General features: G+C 27.5%; 5 protein-coding genes across 7 annotated transcripts in view; 2 read left to right on the forward strand and 3 right to left on the reverse strand.

Moving 5' to 3' along the window:
- Window positions 1-1,867: 1,867 nt before the first annotated feature.
- Window positions 1,868-6,268, reverse strand: LOC126895086 (proteasome activator complex subunit 3). 2 transcript variants are annotated; one of them, XM_050666567.1, is made up of 6 exons: window positions 6,063-6,267; window positions 5,687-5,719; window positions 5,163-5,311; window positions 4,892-5,045; window positions 2,400-2,570; window positions 1,868-2,322 (listed from the first exon to the last, which is right to left on the reverse strand). In XM_050666567.1, the coding sequence occupies exons 1-6, from the start codon at window positions 6,099-6,101 to the stop codon at window positions 2,134-2,136; spliced, it is 735 nt and encodes a 244-aa protein (XP_050522524.1). In that variant the 5' UTR covers window positions 6,102-6,267; the 3' UTR covers window positions 1,868-2,133. The 2 variants fall into 2 exon arrangements, with proteins under 2 accessions (XP_050522524.1, XP_050522525.1); XM_050666568.1 differs by lacking the exon at window positions 5,687-5,719 and having other exon boundaries at window positions 6,063-6,268.
- Window positions 6,269-7,374: 1,106 nt separating this feature from the next.
- On the reverse strand, window positions 7,375-9,691 carry LOC126895082 (heat shock protein 68). The gene has a single exon (XM_050666565.1). The coding sequence runs from the start codon at window positions 9,513-9,515 to the stop codon at window positions 7,590-7,592; it is 1,926 nt and encodes a 641-aa protein (XP_050522522.1). The 5' UTR covers window positions 9,516-9,691; the 3' UTR covers window positions 7,375-7,589.
- Window positions 9,692-12,630: 2,939 nt separating this feature from the next.
- Window positions 12,631-14,949, forward strand: LOC126895083 (heat shock protein 68-like). The gene has a single exon (XM_050666566.1). The coding sequence runs from the start codon at window positions 12,809-12,811 to the stop codon at window positions 14,732-14,734; it is 1,926 nt and encodes a 641-aa protein (XP_050522523.1). The 5' UTR covers window positions 12,631-12,808; the 3' UTR covers window positions 14,735-14,949.
- Window positions 14,950-15,895: 946 nt separating this feature from the next.
- LOC126895088 (ras-related protein Ral-a) lies at window positions 15,896-18,392 on the forward strand. The gene is made up of 5 exons (XM_050666571.1): window positions 15,896-16,019; window positions 16,260-16,374; window positions 16,439-16,647; window positions 17,952-18,126; window positions 18,182-18,392. The coding sequence occupies exons 2-5, from the start codon at window positions 16,270-16,272 to the stop codon at window positions 18,296-18,298; spliced, it is 606 nt and encodes a 201-aa protein (XP_050522528.1). The 5' UTR covers window positions 15,896-16,019; window positions 16,260-16,269; the 3' UTR covers window positions 18,299-18,392.
- Window positions 15,901-20,992, reverse strand: part of LOC126895081 (GATOR complex protein WDR24) — an 11,706-nt gene continuing 6,614 nt past the window's right edge. Inside the window, exon 11 of one of the 2 annotated variants that reach the window (XR_007701590.1) lies at window positions 15,901-15,918. The gene's annotated coding sequence lies outside the window, so the exon portion shown is untranslated. Of the gene's footprint in view, window positions 15,919-18,418; window positions 18,499-20,992 lie in introns of those variants that run through there. The other variant, XR_007701589.1, reaches the window with a different exon arrangement.

Raw genomic sequence — 20,992 nt, forward strand, 5'->3', positions numbered from 1 at the left:
ACATCTAAGTACTTAAATTTATTGTTAAAAATGAAGATTTAAAAATATTGTAAATAATATTTTACGTAATTGTTAATCAATAAACAATATATTGTCATAAATTAAAATTGTATTTCAATGTTTTGGCAATAGTTTTTTCAATTAATTTTAAAAAAACCAGCACAGTGAGGACGTGGCATAGTTGGATCCAAAATTGTTTTAATCTTCTTAATAAAAGTATTTTTTTAGAGAACTTAATATCCCCTAACTGACTACTCGGTAAAAAATATGATAATTTTTAAAAATTGTAGTAATCTTATTAATAATATAATACATAATTATTTTTTTTTAATATGAATATTGTTTTAGTGGAGATTATAATGAAATAATATAGACCATTATTACACACAACAAAGTGATTATAATTGATAAATATTTTAAAATTCCAATAAAATATTTGATAATATAAAATTTTACTCTTGTTAGACTACTAACACTACATCAAATATGAAATATTCATAACATAGTAATACCAAGACAAAAACTAGAATCTTCATTTTCAAAGTTGTTTTTTTAATTTTAATCATAGTAAAAAAAATATAAAATTTCTTTAGTACTTTGATTCTATTTTTAACCAAAACAAATTAATATTAATTACATTTTTAAAACGGACAAAATAGCATGCATAATTTTATCTACTGCAAGTTTTTTCTTATTTACGACGATAAATAAATATTGATAATGCAATACAATAATTAATGACCATAAGTGTTACTTATTTTAAAGTTGAAATTTTGTTCTAAAACATCAACTATATATTATTAGAGTTTCATTGAAAAATGTTTATTGTCATAAAAGTAAATATAATCTATAAATATTAAAATGCTGTAATTTTAAAATTAAATTAACTATCGTTGGTGTACAAGAAAGATGTAATTTATTTATTTCACATTTTCTAAAAAATGTCACTTACCTCGTTTCTACGAAAAACGATCGATGTTATCTTCAAATTTAAGAATTCACCATAATACTATTACATTTCAAATTTACTGTTATGTTTTTATCACTCATCGTTATTATATCATGTATATTTTTTAAGAATTTAAAAAGGTGTCGATATTTATTTAACAACGATAAAAGTTTTTTGAAATTAGTTAAATTGCTATTATTATGTATTATTTACATAGAATGAAATTATTAAATAAATATTAAACAGATGATTTAATATCATATTAAGCATGGGCGACTTAAGGGGGGGCTGAATGTCACCCTGAACTAACACTATCAGTTTTTTTTAAAGACTTCATTTAAGAAATACGATTCTAAAGACTAATTTTTTGGTAATCACTTAGCTTTTTAGCAAGAAAAGAATTTTTCTCTAGTAAAGTAAAAAAAAATCAAGTCTTCTCCTCTGAAATGAGTTTCTAGATATGGCCATCAATATTAGGAAGCTAACAATATTCCTAAGTGACACAAAAAAACTAACAGATTAGTTAAAAAAAAAAAAATTCATCCAATGAATAAAAATATTTAGTGTTAAAAATTGTATTAAAATAAAAAAAACAATTTTATATTAACTGTCTTATTCATTTTATATAGTATTACATAAGATACATATTAGAAAATACATAAGTATTTGTTTTATTATTAAAAGCTTAGACTAGAGCTCAGTTATTCTTCAATGTTACATAAATAAAAACACTTAATATTTAAGTGAAATACATTTCTTTTTTCAATAATCAAAAAACATTCCATAATATTTTTATTTTAGGGAATATCTGTTATTACCTTGATGTTACCCTTTTTTTTATTATTTGAATTGAACTATCAAATAATAAGTATTGATATAAACATATTTTGGTTTACAAATTACTTAAAATTAACATTAAAAAAAAAAAATTTTAATTAATTTTTTGATACATCATTTACATAACATTTAATTATTCTTAAATATTAAAATGAATATAATTAACAAAATTAAAAGATATAATTACAAATATACCTTTAATTAATTGTTTGAGAATAGGAATTTAATTCTTGTAAAATTCTTAATTTTTTCATAAGAATACAGTAGATATTTAAAGATATTTGAATGAAGGAATGATGATGGTATATACTTTTGTAATCATGTAATTTGAAATTTGACTATACTGTTTAATATAGGCTTTCAGTATTTGATGACCGGGGTTTTTTAATTTTATCAAAGTTTTTAATGACAATATCATGCATAGTTGAATAACGGTTACGAATTTCATGCATAGTTAATGACATAGTTAGATATTGTTTTTCATCTAACTCTTCCACGGAACGTCTATAATCTTCTATATAAGGGTATTTCACAACCTAGAATTATTGGAAGTTATATAAACATTTAAATTTAAATATAAATTTTTAAAAAATATATTTTTACAGCTACTTACCTTGCTGATTAATTTAGCACGTGCAGCATAGTAACGTGAAATTTGATCAAGATAATTTGATGCTTCAACTTCTACTTGTTGTATTTCAGCAAGGGTATCTTCTTGTATTGATACACCAAAATTATTACCATCTTCAATTTTTGGTATTAACAATGAAACCCACATTTTTAACTAAAAATTAAAATTATTGTGTAACATATAAATATATATATTAGGGTGGCTCAAAAAAAATCGATCTTCGAAATGTTTATGAGATACCTCATAAATGTATTATATACATTAAAATAAACATTTTATGAAAATTTGAGATTAAAAATAAAATGTTTACAGGTCGCTCAACGCGTTTTATGAAAATTGACCAAAAATACTCAAAAAAACATAATATATATATAATATATATATTTCTTTAATTTAAAATCAAAATAAAATATTTATATCTATATATATTATATATAGATATAATATATATAGATATAAATATTTTATTTTGATTTTAAATTAAAGAAATTTTTATATAATTGTATTATTTATAAACAAAATATTTTAATTTTAATGCCAAGCTGATAACGCATTTTTATTATGTATATAATAATGAGTATAACTGAAAAATAGTTTATGGTATGAAGTCTATTCACTTATTAAATCACTGTTTATTCATTAAAATTTTTGTTCATTAAAACAAAAGAAAAAATAAACAATAATCTTTAAATATTTTAATTAAGTTAAATATAAATCAGGACCAAATTATTTAATTGAAAATTACAACTTTTTGTTACCTAAAAGTTTTAATAGTTATTAGAACCACTGATAAAGTATATTTCTGAAAATTACTGATTAAATATATAGCATAATGCATAAAATATTTTTTTTTTTACAATAGAATATTTTAACAGTAAACTAGCTCAATAAAGTTACAATATCAGTGTTCTGATTAAAAAGTGCTTAATATATTTTTAATACTAAATGGAGTTGCTTGCATAATTGTATTAACCGTAGTATATTATTTAATAATGTGAGAAATAAAAGCTTTAAGGCTATTTTTAGCAACTCTAAAAAAAAAATGCACATAGCAATTAATATATAACATACTTATATAGATAAATTAAATATGAAAAAAAGCAAGTTGTATTGTACATATTTTAATATTTCATGCACTTTAATAATAATAAAGTAATATATAAAAATAGTATATGAATAAAATACAATAAATAATTAATTGTGAACAATAATTGATTAATCCCTTTGTCTATCCTAAAAAATAATAGAACTGTACAATATGAGGTATTGCCATTATTCAATAGAAAAAATAGGTTTGACTTTATCATTCCATAAATACATATAATATTAATAGTTGATGATTGCAAAGATTTGAATTTTATCAAAAGGACTTGGATATTATTTATTATTAATTATATTGGATGTATAATTAAATACTGCAAAATGTATTGTTTGATTGTTTTAAAAAAGATTACTTTGAAATATTAAGTTAAATTTAGGCAAAATTTTTGGATAAAATTTTAAGATAACAAGAAAAAAGAAATAAAACAGATTTTCATGAGTGTTCAGTTTATGACATTATTCCTACAGTATACGTTCAATTGGTCATAATATAAATAGTTACCTTAAATTGGTTTAGTTAATTGATTGGTTATTGATGCATTTTATAATGATAGTAAACAATTTGAAATTACTCAATTGTACAAATATAAGGTAAGAAATATAAATAATTATATACGCATGCAACCATTAGTAAAATAAATAATTTAAAAAAATATTCCTCTAAACAATAATGCCTGAATTATAAAAAATAACTATCTCAGGGTCAATATTAAAATTAATATTATATAAAAATTGTATTAAATTATGAACTATTTCTGGAATATACTGTAAATTAGGAATACTTTACACAAAAAATATAGCAGTGTCAAAGAAGTACCTAAGGTACTCTTGTATCTAACAAGAGAAAAAAATTTAGGTATAAAGTAACAATAGATAATATTAGAATTGATATAAGTTTACAATATACTTAAAATTATTTAAAAAATTTGAATATCGCCGAATTTCATACTAACAATAGTCGTAAACTCTACTCTTCTTTTTTCCTTGCCTTTAACCCAACTACTTAAGGTTGACCATCCTTATCCTAAACTTCCACTTGACACAATCTCCCACATAATCTACATACACACATCAGGCATCCTCATATTACATTCAATAACATCCCTTTATCTCTTTTTCAGTCTTCCTCTACCTCTTCTTACTGCAACATTAATTTCCATAATTGTTCTTACAGTTTTCACTTCCTTTCTCTTCTACTGAAATGAGAGAAATCAAATTTTAGTAGACATAAACTCTATTCCTACAGAAAAAATATTTAAAGAGTTAGTTTTATAACGATAACTTGGTTTTTACTAAAAACTTTGGTACTGGTTTAATAATTTTTTAATTAACTCTATGTTAAGTTATTGGAATATGAAAAAAATAAAACATACTGCATTTGTATCTTCAACTAATTGTTTTATGTTTGGTTTGACAATTTTAATAATTTCAGTAAGATTTTTATTAGATGGTATCATTGTTTGTAAATTTGAATTGGAGTTAGAATTGTCCACACGAGGTCTTTTACCTGGAGGTTTTCCTTCACAACTAAAAAAATTTTTAATTAATAATACAATAGTATATTTTAAACAAATAAAATGTATCCACATGAATGATTTAATTTAAAATGTCATTTTATTAATAGAATATACATTAAGTACTTACTGATTTACATTATTTTCTATTTTTCCTATTGGAACACCTAAACTACACTTAAGTTTTGACATATCTGTAATACTAAATTCAGGTCTTTTAAGCAATTCATTAATGTGAATAATTCTTTCTGGGAACTTTTGAACAATGCGATTTTCAGCCTAGAATACATATTTTTTAATAATATTTTAGTAATAATTGTGATTCAAGTAATAAATAATTTAAATTTTATTTTAATATAATATTAAAATGATTAAAAATTAAATTCAAATTTTATGTTTTATTTTTAATAAAATGTAATTTAAATCAAATACTTAAGATTTCAAAGTAAATATCATTTTAAATTTTTTTGTTTTTAATAACATACATAAAAATAATTTAGAACCGAATCTCAGTTTGTAATTATATTATGAATGAAATGTTAAATTTAACAAAAAAACAGTTTTTAATGAACCCTTTGAAAGCCCATAAAATAATGTTAATATTATTTTGGAGTAACTATATAAATTTTTTAAAACTCATTTAGTTATACATACATCAACCTTAAGTGTTTCGTGAAATTCTTTGGCCTGTGAAAAAAAAATTGTCATTTATTTAAAAACTAATAAAAAAATGGTATAATACAAACAGAAAAAATAAAAAGATTATTGTTATAAAACATTATTTCATTACAGTTCGTTAAAGCAAATAAAAATTAAAAAATGTTTTATCATTTCAAATAAAATGCTTTAAAATGATGCTTAATAATGTAGTAAGTAGAAATAACATTTGAATATTACATAAATTATAAAATCCTAAAATTAATTATAAATAAATAATGGTTCAAAATAAGAATTGCAGGATTTTATATAAATATTAATTTGAAAAAATTTAATTTTTCATCAACTAAATCAACATATCATTGATTTATACCTTTGCTGCTGCATCAGACTGGATCTGAGTTTGAGCCATTTTAATTGTATTATAAAACTGTGAACAAAACAAAAACTTGTTTTTTTTTAAAAAAACTAATTTATTTATTAAATGGACACAATACAAATTAATTGTAAGTAACTATGTTGAATATTTTAACCAAAGCCATGAGATTATGTGCAATATACAATGATGAATAATAATAAAGATATTATCGACAAATTTCAAATAATTTTCAGGTTAGTCTTTCTTCTATAGCGGTCACGGTATGATAAGTCTTTAGTACTTTATCGAATAGATTTCGCTAATATACAGAGTGATAATTTCAACACTATCAACTCAATTCTCTTAGAATGATAATTTTTTTGGCATATAGTTATTTAAAAGTTACTTATGTTTGTGTTACTATATTTGAAACATGTATACTATATTTCATTAGTAAAAAAATACATAAATATCTATGACAACAAAGTAATCATTTAGATGATTTAAATGTAAAAATTTAAAGAAATAATATTTAATGATCTCTAATCAATTAACATCTAATCAATGTCTAGTACAAAAAGAAAAACTCTGTGTGAAAAATATTTATAATAAATGAATAAAAAAATAATCCTTGTATCAATAGTCATAACAATTATTTTGAAATTAAACAAAATTAGTCTTAATAAGGGTAATTTAAATAGTGAAAAAAAAATTGTCCATTCCCTATCAATTGGAAATATATAAATGTTCACTTAATATATTAGTGACAACAATAACCAAAATTCAAACAAATGAAACATTTGCTAAACTTACAAAATATATGAATTATCAAATATGTAATTAAACAGTTTATTAATAAAAAAATATTTTTTTATTTTTAATAATTTTTTCTTTAAATAATAAATACAATTACTAAAACTAGAATAAACAAAATCAAAAATCATTATATCCATCAAGTAAACTTTCAGAAGTTATTAACACTACGGATATTAAATACATGTGTGAAGATACGTAATCAGGATTACATTTAAGGGGATCAATTTTAGTCCCATAATGAAACATTTTGTCGGGTAGTGGATAAAATATTTGATCCACGTTTGTAATTAAATTTTTTTAATATAAATAAAGTATTTTTTGGTACTATCATTTATTAACTATACTTTGTTTTTTTAACTCTAATGGATTTAGTAGCTAATTTACAAATTTGTTTTTTTCATCATTTTCTTTGTAACATTCTTCTAAGCTTGTTTTCATTTTTTATTGATATTTGATGTACTTCTATTTAATGGAGATTAAAATTATTATACTACAAACACAAAAAAGTAAGTAAAATCTATAAATATATACTTTATTAAAACATAAAGTTCAATGACATTACATGATCATACAACATTCATTGGCAAACATAAGTAGTACACATATAAATACGTATAAATTTAAGTTATAACTTCTATAACAATAAATAAATCTTAATCATAAAGGAACATGGATTATACAAAATGAGAACATTTATGAATAGCAATTAACAAATACAACTTTACATTAGTCTACTTCCTCAACAGTTGGTCCTCTTGACTGTTGTTCTCCAGGGAACCTACTATTTCCAGGCATTTGGGAACCACCTCCTCCTTGTCCCCCATGCATTTTCATCATTAATGAAGAACACTTGCCTTGCAGTTCTTTAAGTTTGTACTCGTATTCTTCCTTGTCAGCCAACTGATTATTATCTAACCACTGTATCACAGCATCACATTCCTGTTTTGCTGTGTTCTTTTCCGATTCACTCAGTTTATCTCCAGCTTCGTCCAGAGCTTGTTTTACACCAAAGACATAGCTTTCTAGTTGATTTTTAGCTGCTATTTTAACTCTTTGTTTTTCGTCTTCTTCCTTATATCTTTCAGCTTCATTAAGCATACGATCAATTTCTGATTGTGACAATCTACCTTTGTCATTCTTAATGACAATGTTTTTCGAACGTCCAGAACTGTTGTCTTTGGCCGAAACATTCAAAATACCATTAGCATCTAGATCAAAAGTCACATCAATTTTAGGTACTCCTCTTGGAGCTGGAGGAATTCCAGTCAAATCAAAAGTTCCCAAAAGATTGTTGTCTTTAGTCATTGCCCTCTCTCCTTCAAATACTTGAATAGTAACTGCTGGTTGATTGTCAGCATAAGTGGTGAAAGTTTGAGTTTGCTTGCATGGAATAGTACTATTTCTTTCGACTATCTTAGTCATAACACCTCCAGCAGTTTCAATTCCCAATGAAAGCGGTGTCACATCAACAAGTAGTACATCTTGAATTGCAGAACTGGTGTCTCCACTTAGTATAGCTGCTTGAACAGCAGCACCATATGCTACTGCTTCATCTGGATTAATGGATAGATTGAGAGACTTACCACAGAAGTAGTTCTGCAACAAACTTTGAATCTTAGGTATTCTGGTAGAACCGCCGACTAATACTACATCGTGTATTGCTCCTTTGTCCAGTTTAGCGTCAGCCAACGCCTTTTCAACAGGTTGTAGAGTTGATCTGAACAAATCAGCACAAAGTTCTTCAAAGCGTGCTCTTGATACTCTTGTGTAGAAATCGATACCCTCCATCAATGCATCAATCTCTATGGTGGCTTCCGAGCTTGAGGACAGTGTTCTTTTGGCTCTTTCAGCAGCAGTTCTGAGACGTCTTAAAGCTCTAGGATTTGTCTTCACGTCTTTTTTGAATTTTCGCTTGAATTCTTCTGCTAGATGTGATACTAGTCTATTGTCAAAGTCTTCTCCTCCCAGATGTGTATCACCAGCTGTTGATTTAACTTCAAATATTGACCCCTCATCAATTTGGAGGATAGACACATCAAAAGTTCCACCACCCAAGTCGAATATTAACACATTTCTCTCACCCTTCAAGTTCTTGTCCAAACCATACGCCAAAGCAGCAGCTGTGGGCTCATTAATAATTCTCATAACATTCAAGCCAGCAATTGCACCGGCATCCTTTGTGGCTTGCCTTTGAGAGTCATTGAAATAAGCTGGCACAGTTATTACAGCATCAGTAACATTCTTACCCAAGTATGCTTCAGCAGTCTCCTTCATTTTGGTTAATACCATTGAACTTATTTCTTCTGGGGCAAACACTTTACGTTCACCTTTGAATTCGACTTGGATTTTCGGTTTACCGCAATCATTGATTACTTTGAAAGGCCAATGTTTCATGTCTGATTGAGTTTTTTCATCATCGAATCGTCTACCAATCAGTCTCTTGGCATCAAACACAGTGTTGCTTGGATTCATAGCTACTTGGTTTTTCGCTGCATCTCCAATCAACCGTTCTGTGTCTGAGAATGCAACGTAACTCGGAGTAGTTCTATTTCCTTGGTCGTTGGCAATGATCTCCACCTTTCCATTTTGCCACACTCCGACACAAGAATAGGTAGTTCCTAAATCAATTCCGATAGCTGTTTTTCCGACCATATTAACACAATAATCGAACTATATAATAAACACTTACAAGATAAAAGTATAATATATGAAAATAATAGTAAAGGAACACTAAGTGAAAATCACTCGGATAGTTTTAAAAGCGTTTGTAATGTATCACTCGATTCACAATTAACTGCTGTCGTTATGAATTCAAACTGATGCCGTGCTATCTACCAGTCGCGTATATATAACCTTGTAGAATTTTCTAGAATGATCGGCGGTGTTCGTGTCGTTTCGACGCCCTTCCCTTCACCACTCACTGTACATAACAATAATATTATGGTCTGCAGAACGTTCTCGAATTTTCTATAATCTTTAACGTGTAACTACTTATTTTTAAATGAATTCTAAACTATTTTTCTTTGATTTATATTTTCTTAGCATGTGTAAAATGATAAAATATTTCTGTATTTTAGTATAGTCTGACATTCGAAAATCAATTTATGTGGCTATTATTAGTTTAATAAACAAATCAATCTTTTTTATTTTATTGTCTACGTCAGACATATGAAATTTTCATAAACTCTTCTATGCAAAGTTTAATAGTTATAAAATGTATTTATACAAAAGGATAAATGTTTTAATTTATTATATGTATAATAATGAAATGTACTATGTTTTGTGAAAATGTAATGCCAGATTTTTATATATACATATATTATATGAAAAAATTGACATGCTAGGTGGTACTATTAAAACCATTCCTGTATTAAAGTTTTCCGCTAAATTTCTAATTATTTTATAAATTACAAAAAACACTAAATATTTTAAAATAGAATAAGTATGCACCCAAGACAGTCAAGAGAGTACACTGCTTAAGTATGATAGTATCTTTAATAATTAAAAATAATAATTTGTTAAAAATACATAAAGGAATTATATAAATGAAATTTATTACATTTGATTGAAACAAAAATTGATAAAATTAATAAAAATTAAAATACTAAGAAAAAAATACTAGATAAAAATTTCCATTTAATCAATCATCACAAAAATATTATTTGCGAAACATCCTGTACGTCATCTTCATCATCCAGAGTAAGTTCTAAGACACTAAAGACAGTATCTTCCTTATTATCAACATCTATTTGTTAATTATCACGCATATTGAGAGCTAGAAAAAATAATGTTAGCTTTGATGCGAAGCTGAGAAGGTATTGGTTTTACTATGATGTGTTTTTTTTTTTTTTTTTGTGTGTTACCACTTTTTCTCAGCTCTCACCGAACGGATTTCTTTCAACGATACGTCAAAAGATCACAAATTGTATNTGTCTGTTACCACTTTTTCTCAGCTCTCACCGAACGGATTTCTTTCAACGATACGTCAAAAGATCACAAATTGTATCTAGTCGAAGACATTACCCTTCAAAATTGAAAAAATTTCCCTCGTTCCCCGTAAATGGGGGAAACCTCCAAAAAAATTACAAATTTAAAAATCGCTAATTTTCAAAATTTTTTCAATTTTTTTTATTAAAAACTGCCGTAATTTTTTCAAAAATAATCATATCAATATAATTTTTTTTTATATAGATGCTTGATGTCTTTACCTATTATTTGGTATATTTTTTTTGTAATTTTGACTTTTTTTCTGCCCACAGGGGGGGATTTAAAATGACAACTTTTTCACAAAAAATTTACTTTTTCAACTTAACTTTTGAAAATGTTCCGGAAGGTCTGACACTTTTATATATATCTTAAATTAAAGCTAATGTAATATACTTTAATTTGAAAAAAAAAAATTTGACCTCTGGACTTGTCTTCACGGCGAAAATGGCTACCGAATGCTATTTTCGTGTGAAAATTCTCGATTTTATTATTTATATAATATTTAACTTTATAATGCTATAACTTATTGAAAAGTTTATGGATACACACAATTTTTTTATGAGAAATAATATTTTTTAGTAAACCCTTTTTCATTTGACATACTTTATCTTTATCGAAATATTAATAAGGAACCAGCAGATCAAGTAGCTTTTGGAATAAAACACCAATTTTTTTTAAATTAAACACTATCTAAAGATTTGCATCGAAGCGTTTATTTTTGATAGTGATTTTAATCACTGTCNTTTATTTTTGATAGTGATTTTAATCACTGTCAGATATCATTATACTTGATCATACTATAACACGTCACAACTGTGCCGCGACCCCCCTGTGCTGGGTTTTTTTATATTAATAATAGATTTGAGCAATTTCTATTTCAATTTCCTTACTTGGCAAATTTAAAATATTTAGTATTTCAAAAATTATAAAGTGTCGTGGACCATTTTTATTTCTTTACTTATTTGGACCTTCGATGTCTGACTCTATTTTCTTTTCAAACCAAAACGTTCATTTGGCCGTGGTAGAATTTTTAACGCGACAGCACAGAGACCCATTCGCTCAATTTAACGATTTTTTTTTATGTATTTTTAACAAATTATTATTTTTAATTATTAAAGATACTATCATACTTAAGCAGTGTACTCTCTTGACTGTCTTGGGTGCATACTTATTCTATTTTAAAATATTTAGTGTTTTTTGTAATTTATAAAATAATTAGAAATTTAGCGGAAAACTTTAATACAGGAATGGTTTTAATAGTACCACCTAGCATGTCAATTTTTTCATATAATATATGTATATATAAAAATCTGGCATTACATTTTCACAAAACATAGTACATTTCATTATTATACATATAATAAATTAAAACATTTATCCTTTTGTATAAATACATTTTATAACTATTAAACTTTGCATAGAAGAGTTTATGAAAATTTCATATGTCTGACGTAGACAATAAAATAAAAAAGATTGATTTGTTTATTAAACTAATAATAGCCACATAAATTGATTTTCGAATGTCAGACTATACTAAAATACAGAAATATTTTATCATTTTACACATGCTAAGAAAATATAAATCAAAGAAAAATAGTTTAGAATTCATTTAAAAATAAGTAGTTACACGTTAAAGATTATAGAAAATTCGAGAACGTTCTGCAGACCATAATATTATTGTTATGTACAGTGAGTGGTGAAGGGAAGGGCGTCGAAACGACACGAACACCGCCGATCATTCTAGAAAATTCTACAAGGTTATATATACGCGACTGGTAGATAGCACGGCATCAGTTTGAATTCATAACGACAGCAGTTAATTGTGAATCGAGTGATACATTACAAACGCTTTTAAAACTATCCGAGTGATTTTCACTTAGTGTTCCTTTACTATTATTTTCATATATTATACTTTTATCTTGTAAGTGTTTATTATATAGTTCGATTATTGTGTTAATATGGTCGGAAAAACAGCTATCGGAATTGATTTAGGAACTACCTATTCTTGTGTCGGAGTGTGGCAAAATGGAAAGGTGGAGATCATTGCCAACGACCAAGGAAATAGAACTACTCCGAGTTACGTTGCATTCTCAGACACAGAACGGTTGATTGGAGATGCAGCGAAAAACCAAGTAGCTATGAATCCAAGCAACACTGTGTTTGATGCCAAGAGACTGATTGGTAGACGATTCGATGATGAAAAAACTCAATCAGACATGAAACATTGGCCTTTCAAAGTAATCAATGATTGCGGTAAACCGAAAATCCAAGTCGAATTCAAAGGTGAACGTAAAGTGTTTGCCCCAGAAGAAATAAGTTCAATGGTATTAACCAAAATGAAGGAGACTGCTGAAGCATACTTGGGTAAGAATGTTACTGATGCTGTAATAACTGTGCCAGCTTATTTCAATGACTCTCAAAGGCAAGCCACAAAGGATGCCGGTGCAATTGCTGGCTTGAATGTTATGAGAATTATTAATGAGCCCACAGCTGCTGCTTTGGCGTATGGTTTGGACAAGAACTTGAAGGGTGAGAGAAATGTGTTAATATTCGACTTGGGTGGTGGAACTTTTGATGTGTCTATCCTCCAAATTGATGAGGGGTCAATATTTGAAGTTAAATCAACAGCTGGTGATACACATCTGGGAGGAGAAGACTTTGACAATAGACTAGTATCACATCTAGCAGAAGAATTCAAGCGAAAATTCAAAAAAGACGTGAAGACAAATCCTAGAGCTTTAAGACGTCTCAGAACTGCTGCTGAAAGAGCCAAAAGAACACTGTCCTCAAGCTCGGAAGCCACCATAGAGATTGATGCATTGATGGAGGGTATCGATTTCTACACAAGAGTATCAAGAGCACGCTTTGAAGAACTTTGTGCTGATTTGTTCAGATCAACTCTACAACCTGTTGAAAAGGCGTTGGCTGACGCTAAACTGGACAAAGGAGCAATACACGATGTAGTATTAGTCGGCGGTTCTACCAGAATACCTAAGATTCAAAGTTTGTTGCAGAACTACTTCTGTGGTAAGTCTCTCAATCTATCCATTAATCCAGATGAAGCAGTAGCATATGGTGCTGCTGTTCAAGCAGCTATACTAAGTGGAGACACCAGTTCTGCAATTCAAGATGTACTACTTGTTGATGTGACACCGCTTTCATTGGGAATTGAAACTGCTGGAGGTGTTATGACTAAGATAGTCGAAAGAAATAGTACTATTCCATGCAAGCAAACTCAAACTTTCACCACTTATGCTGACAATCAACCAGCAGTTACTATTCAAGTATTTGAAGGAGAGAGGGCAATGACTAAAGACAACAATCTTTTGGGAACTTTTGATTTGACTGGAATTCCTCCAGCTCCAAGAGGAGTACCTAAAATTGATGTGACTTTTGATCTAGATGCTAATGGTATTTTGAATGTTTCGGCCAAAGACAACAGTTCTGGACGTTCGAAAAACATTGTCATTAAGAATGACAAAGGTAGATTGTCACAATCAGAAATTGATCGTATGCTTAATGAAGCTGAAAGATATAAGGAAGAAGACGAAAAACAAAGAGTTAAAATAGCAGCTAAAAATCAACTAGAAAGCTATGTCTTTGGTGTAAAACAAGCTCTGGACGAAGCTGGAGATAAACTGAGTGAATCGGAAAAGAACACAGCAAAACAGGAATGTGATGCTGTGATACAGTGGTTAGATAATAATCAGTTGGCTGACAAGGAAGAATACGAGTACAAACTTAAAGAACTGCAAGGCAAGTGTTCTTCATTAATGATGAAAATGCATGGGGGACAAGGAGGAGGTGGTTCCCAAATGCCTGGAAATAGTAGGTTCCCTGGAGAACAACAGTCAAGAGGACCAACTGTTGAGGAAGTAGACTAATGTAAAGTTGTATTTGTTAATTGCTATTCATAAATGTTCTCATTTTGTATAATCCATGTTCCTTTATGATTAAGATTTATTTATTGTTATAGAAGTTATAACTTAAATTTATACGTATTTATATGTGTACTACTTATGTTTGCCAATGAATGTTGTATGATCATGTAATGTCATTGAACTTTATGTTTTAATAAAGTATATATTTATAGATTTTACTTACTTTTTTGTGTTTGTAGTATAATAATTTTAATCTCCATTAAATAGAAGTACATCAAATATCAATAAAAAATGAAAACAAGCTTAGAAGAATGTTACAAAGAAAATGATGAAAAAAACAAATTTGTAAATTAGCTACTAAATCCATTAGAGTTAAAAAAACAAAGTATAGTTAATAAATGATAGTACCAAAAAATACTTTATTTATATTAAAAAAATTTAATTACAAACGTGGATCAAATATTTTATCCACTACCCGACAAAATGTTTCATTATGGGACTAAAATTGATCCCCTTAAATGTAATCCTGATTACGTATCTTCACACATGTATTTAATATCCGTAGTGTTAATAACTTCTGAAAGTTTACTTGATGGATATAATGATTTTTGATTTTGTTTATTCTAGTTTTAGTAATTGTATTTATTATTTAAAGAAAAAATTATTAAAAATAAAAAAATATTTTTTTATTAATAAACTGTTTAATTACATATTTGATAATTCATATATTTTGTAAGTTTAGCAAATGTTTCATTTGTTTGAATTTTGGTTATTGTTGTCACTAATATATTAAGTGAACATTTATATATTTCCAATTGATAGGGAATGGACAATTTTTTTTTCACTATTTAAATTACCCTTATTAAGACTAATTTTGTTTAATTTCAAAATAATTGTTATGACTATTGATACAAGGATTATTTTTTTATTCATTTATTATAAATATTTTTCACACAGAGTTTTTCTTTTTGTACTAGACATTGATTAGATGTTAATTGATTAGAGATCATTAAATATTATTTCTTTAAATTTTTACATTTAAATCATCTAAATGATTACTTTGTAGTCATAGACATTTTGTTGTAAATATTTTTTTCTGTGTGCTTGGTTATACTGTAAATAATTTATATCGATCACTCCTGTTGGTCGGTTTTCGGTGATAACATTTTAATGTAAACATTATTTATCTGAAAAATCAATTAACATTTTTCTTGTACGGTTATTTATGAGTTTTTACGTAGATTGTTAGTTAGGTGTCTAGTTTATTAATTATACATTCATTCCATAGGTAATTAAATTGTATTTTTAAAAAACAGTAAATTTTTTTTTTAATTTGGTAATTTTACGACTTTCACAATGCAATTATAGAAACCGTTATAGTCTTGTTTTCTCATAATTATTTTTTTGTAGCTTCTGAGAAAAATGTTGACCTACTAATTTTTATTAATACTATTTAAATTATTACTGGAATTTTTAACACAGAGAGGAAAATTTCTTTTTAATTATATTAATGTCATTTTTACTTTAGAAGTGTAGCTATGAAGAGAGTCAATGCTCAGCAACCAGCTTTACACAAAGTTATAATGGTTGGTAGTGGTGGTGTTGGTAAATCAGCACTTACACTTCAATTCATGTATGATGAGGTATATGATTTTTGTTGGTTTACGTACAATTGAAATAGATTATTTTTGACACGCCCTATTTCAGTTTGTTGAAGATTATGAGCCAACCAAAGCAGACTCCTATAGAAAGAAAGTTGTATTAGATGGTGAAGAAGTTCAAATTGACATTTTAGATACAGCTGGTCAAGAAGACTATGCAGCTATCCGTGATAATTATTTTCGAAGTGGAGAAGGCTTTTTATGTGTATTTTCTATTACAGAAGATGATAGTTTTCAAGCAACAATGGAATTTAGGTAATTACTATTGCAATTATAATTTACAATCAAATAAATAATATTTTTCTAATACTTTTTATAAAAAAAAAATTGTATAATTGAAGTATATTGATGAATATTTGCATACTGTTTATTTCAGGTATTTTTAAGGAAATTTAAATTATTATATGGATTATTATTAATATAACTCTTAAATAACTACAAAAGAATGTTTTACATAATTCTGTGTTATTCTCAGACTTTTAGTGTAGAACATATAAAAGAAACATAGTTTTAGTTTTTTAGTTTTAGTTATTATTGAGGTGGACATAATGCCCATGCACTCAGACCTGTTGGTCCATTGTGCGCACCTCATACCGAATTGTCTTGATTCGGTTTACCCACCTAAGTGTTATCACCAAAGTGTTAATACATTACCAACCATAAAGTCACCTCTAGAGATGACCAAAGAGTCCTGTCTTTCTGGCGAAATTAAGTATCTCCCTGGGTTTTAGGTTTTTAATATCCTCTTTTTCAGGAAATGGTTTATTCAAGTAGTTTGATCTTAGTGTGGACAAGGCTTCACATTCGCACATGATGTGAAATGAGTCTTCCTCTTCTACTCCACATTTTCTGCACAATGGTGATTCCGATACCCCCATTGCGTTAAGATGCTTAAGCAGGTGACCATGTCCTGTCAGTAGACCAGTCAGGGTGCTTATTTGATGTCTAGTCATGCTATTAAGATCACCCAGCAATAAACCAGGGGTCTTGATAAACATTTTAGATTGTCTAGGTACTACCAAGTACNAAAAGAAACATAAGTACAATTGTTCATTTATCTTCATATATAGTTATTTTTGGCCAAATTTATTTTAAATAAATTTATTAGATGATACTAACTTAGGTGTATGCTTGTATTAAATAAAAGAAAATGCTAAATTTAGTTACAAATATTTTTTTTACTATCTCTTATAGGAAGATTACACGGGAAAAGCAAGGTGTGTCAATATTTTTATAAATTGTGAAAATAAAATTTTCAATCAAGTACACCATAACTTCAGAATAATTCACTTTTTCCACTTGTTTGGTGGATTAAAAGATACATTGTGTCACCAAAATCTCAATTTTGAAGAAAATTGTTTATTTTGTTATTCTGTACCCTTCATATATTTTATCAATTCCTCTTCTAATTTAATTATATACTTAAATCGCAATAGAGAAAACTAAGTTTTAATCGTTTTGCAACAATTATATCATATTTTTTTTTTCTATTACAGTATATAATAAAAATTTGCTTAAAAAATGATCATTAGAATTCAAACAAATTACTATTGTTGTAGAGAGCAAATTTTACGAGTAAAAAATGATGAAAATATTCCATTTTTGCTGGTGGGAAACAAAGGAGATTTGACAGACAAACGAAAAGTTTTACTACAAGATGCACAAGCTAGAGCTGAAGAATGGAAAGTGCCATATGTAGAAACATCTGCAAAAACGAGAGATAATGTTGATAAAGTATGTTTTAGCCATCACCTAATATTTTAAGTAATTTTTAAAAATTTTTTTAAAGGTATTTTTTGACTTAATGCGTGAAATTCGTGCACGTAAGAAAGATGATGTCAAAGGAGCAAATGGACGAGGAAAAGATAAGAGCAGACGAAAGAAGTTGAAATGCACATTAATTTAATGTACTTTATACACACCTACAAAAATAAAAAGGATTATCAAATTATTATTTATTATTATTTTAATTAATATAGTTTTCTTTTTTATTCTATTCATTGAATTTGTATTTTTTATACATCCTAAATATGATGTCTTTACTTCTTATTTTTTTAATCATGTAAAATTTGATTCTCCAGACTTTTTATTGTATTTTTATTTTTTCTAAAAAAAAAAAAAAAACTACTTCTACAACAATTGTTTTTCTATTATTAGCCTATTACTTTAAAATCTTATCATATATTTATATTTTATGTATTATTTTTATACAATTATTAAATGTCAATTAAAGAATAGTTTTTATTCATTGAAATTTATTTTATGTTAAGTATCAATTCATATTAATTATAACAAAATATGAATTTAGATTATCTCTTTTGACAATAAAAATTTTAAATAAGGGCTCTAAAAAATTTTTAAAATTGCACTTATCTCTTCTATGTATTTAAAAATCAAGTGCAATTTTACAATATATTTTGATTGAACTTAAATATATTAAAATTTAAAAAATATAAATATTTACATGTATATACAGTAAACTCCCGATTATCCGCGAGCGGATTATCCGCGTTGCGGATTATCCGCTGTCTTCCACGGAATCGTCTACATACCTATTTGTAAACAAATATTTAATACTAATACACGTGTATGTACTTCTATTAATACACATTATGTTATGTTCTTTTAATACTATTCCCTGGAATGTACATTGCACATAATTATCGGTTAAATTGGGCTACGATAGTCGATTATGCGATAACGTACATTACATATTGCATTTGATCACTAATAACGCGTATATCTATTTAGTCTTCTGTCTACCATCGACTAGAACTTTGTGCGTTTCGCGTGTGAAAAAATGAGTGAAAAAAGAAAAAAAGTGCTATTGTCAATTCAAGACAAACTTGAATTGATTAACGATATTAAAAAGGGTACGTCGAAAAAACAAATAAGCTTGAAGTATGGAATAGGAGAAAGCACCGTTAGAGACATTTTTAAACAGAAAGATAAATTAATGAAATTCGCGTCCGCATCTGACAACAACTCATCAATGAAAAAAAGAAAAACCATGAAAACTAGCACTTATAAAGAATTAGATGCGGCTCTTTTACAGTGGATAAATCAAGTTAGAAGTGAGGGAACTCCTGTTTCAGGACCTATTGTTTCTGCAAAAGCAAAACAGTTTTTTGAAATGTTAGGTTTAGAAGGGAAATTTGACGCGTCATCAGGGTGGTTGACAAGGTTTAAAAAACGCCACGGAATAAGAGAAATTGGAATTAACGGCGATAAATTAAGTTGCGATGAACAGGCAGCGGAAGATTTCAAAATTAAATTTGAACAGTTTCTTCAAAAAGAGAAAATATCATATGAACAATTGTATAGCGCTGATGAGTCGGGGCTGTTTTGGAAATGTTTGCCAACACGAACACTTGCATTTGAAAGCGAGCGGCACGCACCAGGACATAAAAGCAGTAAAGAACGCCTAACCATAATGACGTGCAGCAATGCAACAGGTTCTCAAAAATTAAAACTGGTAGTGATTGGTAAATCCAAAAAACCGAGATCTTTTAAAGGAACCAGAGCTGAAAACCTTCCCGTACACTACTTTAACCAAAAAAAAGCCTGGATAAATCAAGAAATATTTAAAGAGTGGTTTGAAAAAAAATTTATTCCCCAAGTAAGAGAACATCTCAAGTCTCAAAACTTACCTCAGAAAGCTGTACTGCTTATTGATAATGCCCCATCCCACCCAGTAAACTTGAAATCGGAAGATGGAAATATTTTTGTCAAATTTTTGCCTCCTAATGTCACAGCTCTCATCCAACCAATGGACCAGGGGGTAATTGCTTCTATAAAAAAAAATTATAGAACAAGTTTGCTTAAAAAAAGAATTGAAGAGGGCAATGATCTTAAAAGTTTTTGGAAAGATTACACAATTCTTGATAGCATTTATGACATAAATACTGCTTGGGGGTTAGTTAAGCAAACTACGTTAGTCAAGTCTTGGAGAAAAATTTTACCGTGTGTGGAAAATACTTTGATAGAGGAAGAAGAAGAAGTGTCTGCTTTTGATTTGGCTAATTTTTCTAAATCTCTTACTGGAGGAGAGAATTTTGACGAAGAAAACATTAATGAGTGGATAAATTGTGATGCCAATGATCCAGGATTTGAGCGTCTTAGTGATGAACAAATAGTAAGTGGAGCATTAGATACAGTTTCGGAAAGTGAAGGTGAAGAAGAAGAAAACGATGAAATAAATGATGTAAAGCAAGTGAGCCATGAAGAAGCTCTAAAACATATAGACGGGATCATTAAATATCTAGAAGAACAAGACGATACAACTCTGTGTGACAAAATGTTATTAAAAAAACTTCAATCACAAGTTAAAAAGAAGAGTTTTCAAACAAAGAAACAAAAACTTTTGACTGATTTTTTTAATTAATTATTTATTCATTTAACATTTATTTAAATATTAAATATTATTTATTTTAATAATTTATATTTATTATTATAAATATATTGTGAATAAATTTAAATAAATTCAATTTCAACTTAGTTTTTATTGTAAAATTTAATTTTGCGGATTATCCGCGGAATTCGTTTATCCGTGGATGTCCTGCCACCCTATTCCACGGATAATCGGGAGTTTACTGTATAT

This window comes from Daktulosphaira vitifoliae, unplaced genomic scaffold (genome assembly GCF_025091365.1).
Source record: "Daktulosphaira vitifoliae isolate Bord-2020 unplaced genomic scaffold, ASM2509136v1 Scaffold_1, whole genome shotgun sequence".
Lineage (NCBI taxonomy): Eukaryota > Metazoa > Arthropoda > Insecta > Hemiptera > Phylloxeridae > Daktulosphaira > Daktulosphaira vitifoliae.